Source organism: Sphaeramia orbicularis, chromosome 4 (assembly GCF_902148855.1).
Source record: "Sphaeramia orbicularis chromosome 4, fSphaOr1.1, whole genome shotgun sequence".
NCBI lineage: Eukaryota > Metazoa > Chordata > Actinopteri > Kurtiformes > Apogonidae > Sphaeramia > Sphaeramia orbicularis.
In genome coordinates, this window is record NC_043960.1 from 45063604 (window position 1) to 45075032 (window position 11429).

General features: G+C 36.8%; 1 protein-coding gene across 1 annotated transcript; it reads left to right on the forward strand.

The window, feature by feature from the left end:
- Window positions 1-2379: 2379 nt before the first annotated feature.
- dio1 (iodothyronine deiodinase 1) lies at window positions 2380-4817 on the forward strand. Its single transcript, XM_030132878.1, has 4 exons — window positions 2380-2786; window positions 2867-3010; window positions 3442-3641; window positions 4004-4817. Exons 1-4 carry the CDS (start codon window positions 2450-2452, stop codon window positions 4067-4069), a joined length of 747 nt encoding a protein of 248 aa, XP_029988738.1. The 5' UTR covers window positions 2380-2449; the 3' UTR covers window positions 4070-4817.
- Window positions 4818-11429: the final 6612 nt, after the last annotated feature.

Here is an 11429-nt window from a genome sequence, read left to right on the forward strand (position 1 = left end):
TTTGAAAAAAACAGAACTGCAATGAAAATAAGCCAGAACATTGATCGTTATCTATTATTTTAATTTAAAAAGTCTTCTCTGTTGCATCTCTGCTCCTATACGTTAATTTAAAATGCCTAATGATTTGCACTGTATTGTATTTGAATGTATTTTTGCTCTTGCCCTACATATCCCCATGATTTTTGTACTTTATTTTATTTGTGTTCATTTGCATTACTTTATTATTATCCTCATTGAAAGTTTGTAATTTTCATAAGTTCAATTAAAAAAAAAAGAGAGAGAAGTTTATTGAGTTTTATTTTGACCTGGGCCAGGACTTGATGGATGGATGTACAGTTCCTTTAATGCCAATCTCACTTCCTCTTTCCTCACCCGTAGTCCACATTCTCTGCATTTCAGGTACATCTATACTTGTGAAGCTGTTCGGAGTAATGCATTTGGTTCTTAATGAAATCAACCAGGACCACAAGATCCGAATACGATTTGTGACAGGAAAGTCCTCTCCAACTGAAGAATCTTCTTAGATGTCTCCCACTATCATCGAACCCATGTCTACCGCCAAGCACTGTTTAATATCTTTGTATTTTAGGCCCAGGTCAAAATAAAACTCAGTAAACTTCTCCCACTTTATTTGTTTCCGTTCTGGGCATGGATGACCCGGAAGAACATTGCTCTTAATGTAAACAGTTTTGCAAGATCTTGCAAAACTGTTGCAAGATCTTCCAAAACTTGACACTATTTTTTTTCTCAATGTTTCTTTGTTCATTCTTTTGCAGTTAGTGATGGATTAGTGAGTTTCTGGAACAAAAATCTTAATAATTTAGGAGACAACCATGCACCAGTAAAAGTTCCTGGATACAAAGGGTATAATGAAAGTCATGGGTAAAAAATGACTGAGGGTAAAATTAACCCACAGAGGCAGCCACCGGTGACACAAACCATCTACTGATATAAACTGTTTAATACCTGTTGATCCACTAATCCTGTCAATACATGTAAATCGTTGGTGTAAAATGCAATTTGTCATCTTTTCATGGTCATCAGATATGACCTATTTGGATGTTCAGAGGCTCCGTACTTACCGTGGAAACACCGTCATCTTCTACAACATTGATTCACCAGTAAAACCCATGGAGTTGGATCAATGGCAGTGGATGGACACAATTGTTTTCACATTCAGTTGGCAATATCTTTGCTGAAACTGTAATTTTTTCTTCATTTTTCTCTGTTTTGATATAATTAACTTTGAATGTACTTTAAGTTTTCATGAACATCTACATGATCTGTGAATTAAATACAGGAAAATACATGATTTACACCAACAAATGCAAAATACAGAGGATAATTTTATATTTAAAAAAATCATGATAAATCAGTTAAGAAAGATAGAAATAAAGACAAATTCATTTGGGAACTGCCACAAAAATAGGACTGGGTCTTTGTGGGTTAAAAAAAAAAAAAAAGTCATTTATTTGGAAAAAATAGTGAAATTTTTTTTCTTTTTGTTTTTTGTTGTTTGTTTTTTGTTTTTGTTTTTTTCAATGAGGCATGGACCAAACAAGACATTAGTGTCAAAAATCATATGAAATATGATAATATTCATATATGAAAATCATTGCTGTATGACAGTGGTTTCCAACCTTTTCCGGATCGTGACTCCATTTTAACATCACAAATTTCTGGCGACCGCAGACATTCAAAATGGAGACTTTTTTTTTTTTTTTGGCTAAAATTAATTTGTTTTTGATCATGTAATAGTTTGCTATACTATGGTGCAAATGAAGGTTAATTTCAGACAACGTTTAGTCTACAGTATGTATATTATTATGGACGGAGGCAGAAAAGCCAGGTGTAGATTACTGCAGCAAAGTGAGAACTTTATTTTCTTTGGTCAGGATATGTAGAGTCAGTCCAGCTTGGATTTACAAGGCTGACAATTAATACTGAACAAACAAGAACTCAAACTATGAATTAAGAAAGAGCTGCAGCATCTGAAACCGACCGCAATGAACATTTGAAAGATAAACAGTACCACAGTGCTTCAGTTTCAGCTTCAGAGTTTGTCATGTCTTTTATGGATTGTGATAGTCTCTGTCAACTCACCATATATATATATATATATATATATATATATATATATATATATATATATATATATATATATATATATATATATATATATTTTATTTTTTATTTTTTTTTTTTATTAATTACTAGAAATTTCAGGTGATCCCATTTGAATTCCAGGCGACCCCACGGTTGAAAAACACTGCTCTACGAGATAAGACTGCATGTGATTATAGAATTTACGAGCTCTCAAACGAGGCCGTGAAGGCACCGGTTACCAAACTTGAGCGGAGTGGGCGGTAGCCGACATGTTTTTCTTAAACCAGATGACACTTTGGTGGAAGACGCAGAGAGGACGGGACCTCACCACCAAAGGGCAAGCATGTTTCTGCAAAAGCTGGGGGTCTATTTATCGTCCGTATATTTGTTTTGTTTTATGTTAGCGCTCAATGCCATTCTCAACATCATGCATTTTATCTCACCAAGCCTAACTAAGAAGATCATCCTGAAATGTGGCGAACGGACCACCATGACCCAGAACCCAAAGTTCACATATGAAGACTGGGGTTTGACATTCAAATCTACGGCGTTTATCTCGACGGCAGTGTACCATATGTGGCTGTCCCTGGGCCAAGAGGCGTTTGCAGGAGGTCGAGCCCCGGACTCACCTGTGGTCACCATGGACGGAGTGAAGTCCACTATCTACAAATACATGAAAGGTCCGTCTGGACTCTGCACAGCCTCCCCACTGTGGAGTCAATTGCACTGTGATTCATAAATGATCAACTTTTTCCTGCAGATGGCAGACCGCTGGTGTTGAGCTTTGGCAGCTGCACCTGACCCCCGTTTATGTACAAACTTGAGGAGTTTAAGCAACTCGTCAAGGACTTCAGTGATGTGGCTGACTTCCTGGTGGTCTACATCGCAGAAGCTCATTCATCAGGTGAGTGAAAATCATCAGGAGCTTCACTGTCAAATGTGATGCATATACTTTAAATATGTTCCAACAGTGTGACAGGTCAGCCTTTTCTGATAGAAGCGCTTAGAAATAACACAAGTGCTTAGTTGAATGTACTGAAAGACTTTTCAACCCCATCAGTTATTAATTACGGATTTAAAATGTCATCCCATGTTTATCAGTGGCATCTAGTGTTTTATGTCAGTCATCATAAAACAAAAACGTTTAATGTCATAAAGAAGTTTTGTGATTAAAATGAACTCCAAAAACAGTAGATGTCTGGTTATATCAGTGTTTTGATGAGCTGGCTGTAACTTATCATATCTGAAAACAAACAAATGTGGTGTGTTTTCTGTTTCTTAACTACTGCTGCCTTCACTGTAACAGTGAAATTGCGTACTTTTCCTGTGTTCCAGATGGTTGGGCCTTCACCAACAACTATGACATAAACCAGCACCAGAGCCTGGAGGACAGGCTCTCTGCAGCCCAGATCCTGGTTCAGGAGGATCCCCTCTGCCCAGTGGTTGTGGATGAAATGTCAAATATCACTTCCATCAAGTATGGCGCGTTGCCCGAGAGGCTTTATGTGCTGCAGGCTGGGAAAGTTGTGTACAAGGTGAGGTCTGTGCACCCCTGACACTGGTTCATTCTTTCTTTGTGATCCTTACTGAAACATTTCCAGAAGCAGAAGAGTGAACTCTTGTTACACATAAACACACTCCATCACAGTGCATTGCTGATGTAATGGCGTGACAAGGAGTAATAAACTAGTACGGTGGTAAATGTCCTGTGTAACTCTACTCATGCAATTGCGTGTGGATGAAACAGTACACTTCCTGGCTTGGGGCCAGAGCAGTTTGAGTTATGACAGAAATGTGGAAATACTTGTTTTTTAAACTAACAAATGAACACATCTTTGTGATGTGTATTCAGATAAAATTATCACATATCATGCATTCCTCACTTTGTGTCACCTAGGGGCGGATGGGGCCCTGGGGCTACGATCCACTGGAGGTACGTTCGTTCCTGGAGAAGATGAAATAAGATTGTTTGCATCAAGCCATGTAATAGCCATCCAACGTGTCTTATATGTAAGGATCTTGATGGTCAGCGGGGAAACAGGGTCGTCTATAATGTAACCAACATAAATTACTGCTATAATACAATACTAGAGTCTTTCACCAACAGTCACACAACAGCCACTAGACTAAACATGTTACTGTTACAGCTGATGTAATACTTACATGAGTAGAAATGTTATAAATAATTGCACTCCACTACAATTTCCAAAAAATGCAAAATCAGGCTCAGATTCACCTCTGTGTGTTTCTTAGTGACGGCTACAGATTAAACCTCTGGCTTTTGTAGTCTGATGAATGAAAACATAGCGTGAGTGAGTCTGCCCAGAATTTGTGTTTTTAGATCTCCAAGATTGTACAGGATGTGTGGCGTGCACCGGTGTGTTTGTGTTTTTACACCAAGTTGTCTTAATTTAAAGTTTAGATAATGTGTTTCATCCAAAATTCTTAGTAAAGGAACATATTAATCTCTACAGATGTGTTTTGTAAATGGATGCTCTAATGTAGTTAGATAGGAGACTACTTTTTACATGATGATTACAATGCAAACCTCTGGTAACTGTAATTTGACGGACAATCTAAAAGTATTCTCTTCTCAGCATTATGTTAGAGCATTCAAGCCTTGACACTTTTGTATAATAACCACTTTGCAAAACTTTAAACATTCCCTTTGAATACATTTGTATTAGAATAAATGCACTTTTATGATGAGTTGGCTTTTGTGGACATTGATGATTGCTTCATTAAAGCAGGCTCTACAACATTAGGGGAGGTACAAAATATGTTTTTTTACTTTGTTTACTACACCATTGATCCCTGAATATTGTTACAGTTTGACGTTTTTGCTGACTGTCTACAAACTAAAACAGTACCATGGAGGTCAGAGTGGGTAAAAGGTATTACTTGAACTATATTTTCCCCAAAAAATATGAAGCAGATGTTTAAAAAGTCATCACTTCTACTGAGTGCAGTAAAATCCCACCACATGCACACCAGAACTGTGTATAAAACCATTGTTTGCCACACATCTGCAGTTATACTGTCTATTGTAATCTCATAAATCCTTACTCTCCATTTAGAAGGAAAGAGATTGTCTGCAAAGCCACAGAGGTCTTCATTTTTTCCAGTATGTTTCTTCAGACAAGATGGCTGCACAGCTTTTCATGTTGACATGCACAGCAGTTTTTCCACCACATGAGAGTCTGGCAGTTGTTTGCTGTCGTGTCTGGAAGTGATAAATGTAAACTGTGCTGTTCTGTGTGATGGTTATGCAAGTTCAACAGATCAGCTGCTAACACACGTATTCACGCCCAGATGTGAGTTAATATCTAACTGTCTTATCTCTGCACATTGATACCAGCCCTTACTATTAAGGGTGAGGCCTTAACATTTCTCACTGGTGAGTTTTGTGGACTTTTAAGGTGTCTGTAATTTAACCCTTTATAGTTCACTCATAGAAATAGTCTGAAATTCAACATTTCAACCTTAGTGTGTTATTAGAGGACATAAGACTTTATTACTTTTGTGGAGTTTTTCAAGGTGTTTTATTTTCATGTAGGAAATCAAGGTCAATGAAATTACCATATTTGATTCCTTACCTGTAAGTGGCAAAAAATAAATAAATTCAAGAATATATATAAAAAATACAAGAAAAACATAAGTAATGTGAAAGGAACATTGTATTTTAGAACATCAGTTTTAGAACATTAGACCAACATAAGTGCTGATCCAGACCCCTGTCCACATCCACACTATCCCTTTGAACATCATTCCTTACATTAGTACCATTACTTCATGGTACTTAACAAAGCAGGTACACTCACTGTTCAAGCAGAGGTGGACCTTACAGACTGTTGCCTCACTGACCTCATTTTAACTGTTGCTGTCACTGTCGTGCAATGTGTGTGGAAATGACCAAAAATAGTCACTTGCCTGATAAAGGGTTAAGTATGAGGTAAATAAATACAATGCTACATGCTACAGATACACAGCATTAATGCAGACCCTTTATCTTTCGTCTTTCCTCTTTGATATAGATCTTGGTTCGTCTAACAGTCTGGCACTAATGTTATAACCTCCTCAAGTAAAACTCCGATTAATTCCAGTGTGGGCTGTGACTTGTCAAAGTGACTGTAAAACACTTTCAACCACTGTCATTTCTTCATATTCACAAAGCCTCCAGGATTAAAAAGAATTAAAAGAAATTCTGATCATAACTCATGGTAATAAGCCTAATAATAGGATGCAGTCATGAACAAAGCAGTTTTGTGTTGCCACAGCTTTCATAACACATACGAGCGGAGACGCAAACCCTGCATGGGGAGGAATACCCATCTTGTGTAATGGGTACACTGTTTTGTTTCTCCTTTTCACTAATAGATATTCACTCTGGCAATATACACACTGAGTCTCCTAAAGATCAGTGCATCTATTTATGCTGGTCACACGCTCACAGACATGGACAAAAACAATACCCTTCAGGGTAACTATGAATCCGAAGTGAAGGTTTGGCTCCTGCCCAGCCAGGCCACATCCTGTGGACAGCAGCCAGCAGCCTCAGCCTCATTTCCTATTGTTAGACAGGAACCAGCACACTGTGGGATCCTCCCAACCATGTATTCTGTCAAGACCCACATTTGAATCCGAGAACAAAACCGCGGGTTCAACAGGTACAACAGGTACAACAGGTACTGTGTTTTCAGTTACTTACAGGGTGTGGTAAATAATGCAAATAGGCCAGAGGTATCTGTGAAGGGTCCAGGACCACTGATGCCCAACAGAGGGCGACCTGGAGTCATCTTCCTCCATCAGTACAGCAACATAGACTTGGAGACAATGTTCCTTCCTATTTGTGTTTTTTAAAGCTGTGAAGTGTGTTGGGTATTTTAGATGAAGAAATCTAAAACTCACTTTCAAATGAGTATAACTTTAACTGTAGTTAGTGTTGGAGGTCAGGCTAAATCAGGAACATGTTGACTACACCTGGTCCAGGTCTAACGAGACTCTTTACCCAGTTATATCTACTTGATAGAACAACAACAAATTAAGAAATCCCTCTTTTGTAACACCTTAATCACATCAGACGAGATCCAAATCAAAAACCTCTCCACCAAACTGGGGCTGATTCATCCTAATGAAGCTAAAGGTGATTTAAAGCACATTTTCCAAATTATTAAAACTTGAATGTATTTGTTAAAAGAAATGACTGCTTTTTAAAAACATCTTGACCACATCATATCCAGATCAAAACCCACTAGAACTGCAGATGGCTTTCCTGAATGTATATACTGTATATCCATTATTTAACCTGTATCATTGTTCTGTCAGCGGTGGATGTCTGTGTGTTCGAACAGATGAATGTGTTTTCAGTATTGTTCCAATAAATTAAACAATTTGGACTTCTGTCACCGTTCAGTTCATTTCTGGCAATTAATAAAGAAACCACTGAAGAAAAAGATCTTATAGCTAACCTTGTCAGTGTAGTTTAGGATTTGTGAAACCTTTACTCTATGAGTAAAAATACCACAAAAGAATTTCATCATATTTTTTCCACATCATTGAGAGACAAACATATCATTCATTTCATAGTGAACATAAGTTTGTTGCAGCGGCATAAAGATGCCAAACTACTGCATCAATTTTATATTTCAGGATTACAAATTTTAAAAAAAAGCACAAACTAAATATTCCAGTAATGTGAAATGTAGTATTCAGGTGAATGTAAAGAGAGAGAAAAGAGCTATGATTTTTCGGTAGGAATAGATTTGAATTCAATAAAACAGACGCTGTTTTTAATAAATCTACCCAAGACTCACTTACAACAGGAGACTTGGCATAGGTGGTGTGGTCTAAATAATAAAAAAAAGGAAAATCATGCTGCTGCCCACTCAGCTAGGTGGTCGAGTGCTGGATGAGTCATGAGTCACACCATCTCCACAGTGACACTATTGAAGGTGTGAAAAATCCCTTTAACGGAGGGGGAAATGTAGGTGTGATAGAAAGATTATGAATTTTAAAGAGTTAAACTCTCAAATCTTATGTTAAATCCAATTCGTATATAGTTATACCATAATACGGAATGATATTAACACCACAAAATTCAGTGAAGGAACACATTTGTTTCTTTGTATTAACATTATTAATGGTACTGATAGTGTTTACGTTGATGAAAGCCCTAATGATCTGAATAGATTTTATATAACAATATGGAGGAGGTGCTTTTGTTCTTATAAAGCCTGTAGAGAAACTGTTGAAAGGTCAGTTCAGATAACAGACTCATCCACCAGTTTCCAGGACTTAAAATCTCACTGAATTTTTCTTTTAGTCTCACACCAGGTTTAATCCATGTCTGGGAAACTGGGATATCTTACAGATTCACATACATTTTGAAGACAATATTTCAACACTTTTCCATGATGTTTCAAAGGCTGATGTAATTTCCACAACCAGTCACAACCTCATCATGAATATGGATGCACTTGAGTTAATTAATGTGGTAAAACTAAATACTACCTTTTTTCATTATCTAATTATCAGTTTCATTTTCAGAAGAACTATTAAACTAGTGACTCATTTTCTAAGGATTATCATACTACAGATACAAATTTATGAAATAAAATGCATGTTTTTATTTATACAACAACAATAAAGACTCATTGCAGCAGCTAAGAGCTCCACATTCCTAAGGAAAACCCTGATGTCTACAATTTTTTTTTTTTTTTTTTAACTTTATTTCAGTGTTCTGTTTTGTCAGTTTTATTACAGAACAAATTCAGGGTAATTTGTCAGTGGTGAAAATGGTGATAAAGATCCACTCTGTGAAGGTAATGTTAATGATATCAGCTATAAATTGTGAATTTACATCAGATTGTTGCATCAGAGTTGGGTGAAACACACCATAAAAGGGATCCGAAACCACAGTTGTTTTGGGTGTATTTTTTGTTGATAAGGAGTGACATGTTGTCTTTAAAAAACTGCAGAAATTAATGCCCCCCAGGGAAAATGTATCTGGTGTACACTTCTGAAACACTCTTGTCTTCCTGTAGCCAGATATCTGAGCAGGTTCCGTCCAACTGCAGAGCATTTCTCCGGTTACAGATTCTCCTCCACAGTGTGGGAGTTCCTGTTGTTGGTCTTTGTATCTGATCACCACAGCATCCTGTGGCTCTGCTGCGAGCACGAGGGAGTGAGTGGTGATCTGCTGAGGCCAGCGTGTGAGCTGTTACTGGGGAACAGGAAATGGGAATGTGATGTTTGTCAGGTGCTAGCTGTGGAGCTGTTATACCTACACCTGCGTTTCCCCCATACGGTACCTGTTAGAACCAGGTGCTATTCTTTGCTCCAAGTAAAAGCAGGAGATAAATCCATCTTGTTTTCCACAATATTATAAAACCACAAACAAATCAAATCTGGGTTTGTGCTTTTGTAATCAAATCCTTCACATTTTGAAGCAGATCCATGAAAAGGGATATTTTTTACATTTTCCTAAACACCCCATTAGACGTCAAATCTGGTTCCTGATTGTGATATGTTCTTTTTTGTTTGTTTTTTTTCTAAATAAAGTAAGACTTTACTCATCCCACCATGGGGAAATTTCACTGTTAACAGCAGCAACATACAACAAGCAAATGAAGAGAAACGACATAGAAAAAACAATGAACAAATGAAAAAATGAAATATAGACAAAAATAAGAAATCTGGTATTTATATGAATTTAGAATAAAATGTAAATATCATATCATGTCATAGCTTTCACATTGCTTACATTATATTACACTCTAATATATCCATATTTAACCTACTGCAATTTCGTCTGGGCTAACACCTATCCCACCAATCTCCATAAGCACTATCTTCTCCAGAAACGTTTTGTTAGAAATGCTACAAATTCAAATTTCAGGGCCCCATCCTCCCTGCTGTTTTCCAAACTGAAAATCTTAACTATATTTGATATTAACATCATGCAAATCTGCATCTTCATATACAAAGACATCCATCAGAGTGATGTATTACCTGAACAGTTTTAGCAATACTTTAGCTTAAATTCAAGTTTTCACTTGTATGCAACAAGACAAGCAGGTCACCTGCGCCAGCCCTGATGCAACACCACCAGAATGCAATACACCATCAAATACAGGGGGACACTATTATGGAACGAACACCACAACCTAGCCGACAGCCCTTCCTCCATGGCTATTTTCAAAAAGAGACTATTGTCAAAATGAACAGAACAGCAAAAATTGGTTTGACTGTTCAATTTTAATCTCCTATGTGCCACATGTTTTTTGTTTTGCCTTTTTGGTGTGTTATTTTAACTAAATTTAGCTGTATTAGGGTTCTTTTCCCTTTGGAATCTCACTTCTTCCCATCCATCTATGTATTCATTTATCTATGTATTTAGTGTTTCTACTACAACTAGTATTATCGCATTATTATTATTATTATTATTATTATTATTCACTTCGTTTTATTCTTTATTATTGAAAGAAATTATGTTTATAGATATATAACCAGCATTTCTTTTACTTTTATCTAATTTTTTTCATGGAAGGTATGCAAATGACATTCTTTTATTTTGTTTAAAGTACAACTAAGTCAAAGGTGAGGTCATTCTATAAGCCTTTTGGGTGTCCGACCTCACCTGCACATTTTCATACCCTTCTCTCCATCAAGAGAGATATGTACATGTATTTTATACCATATGTGCAAATAATGAATACATAAATAAATAAATCTTATTTTGGGGGCAACATTATCAGACCTCCACTTAACTTTATTACAGAACTCTGACTCTCATCCCACCAACCACAACATCTGTTTGGTGGATTATGATATTTTAGTTTCTCAGACCAGCTGAGTTTTGTGTGTGTGTGTGTGTGTGTGTACATTTTCTTTTCTGGAATTATCAGCACAAGCATAATGCAACACTAAACACAGGCTTAATGTGGACACCTTTGATATATCCAACTTGAAAGACCTATGGAAACAGAAATCCTGTGAATATGCATTGACATCCTTCTGGACACTAGGAGGTGTAGGAGAAAAGTAAGAACGTGGATGTTTGTAAAAATGTGGGTGTTTGAGGGAAGACTGGGTTACAGTCAAAATGTAACTCAGTCTGTTGCACTGGTTATAATGACTGGTTGTAAATGTTGCAATAAAGAATTAAGGATAAAGAAAACCTAGAAAACTCCAGATGAATTAAAAGATTCAATTTGAAATCCATCTGGAACCATTAAATAAATAACAATAATCACACCAAACTACAACATTAATTACAAAGTTACTACAACATTAAAAAATCAGGGGTCAATGGAGTCCACATC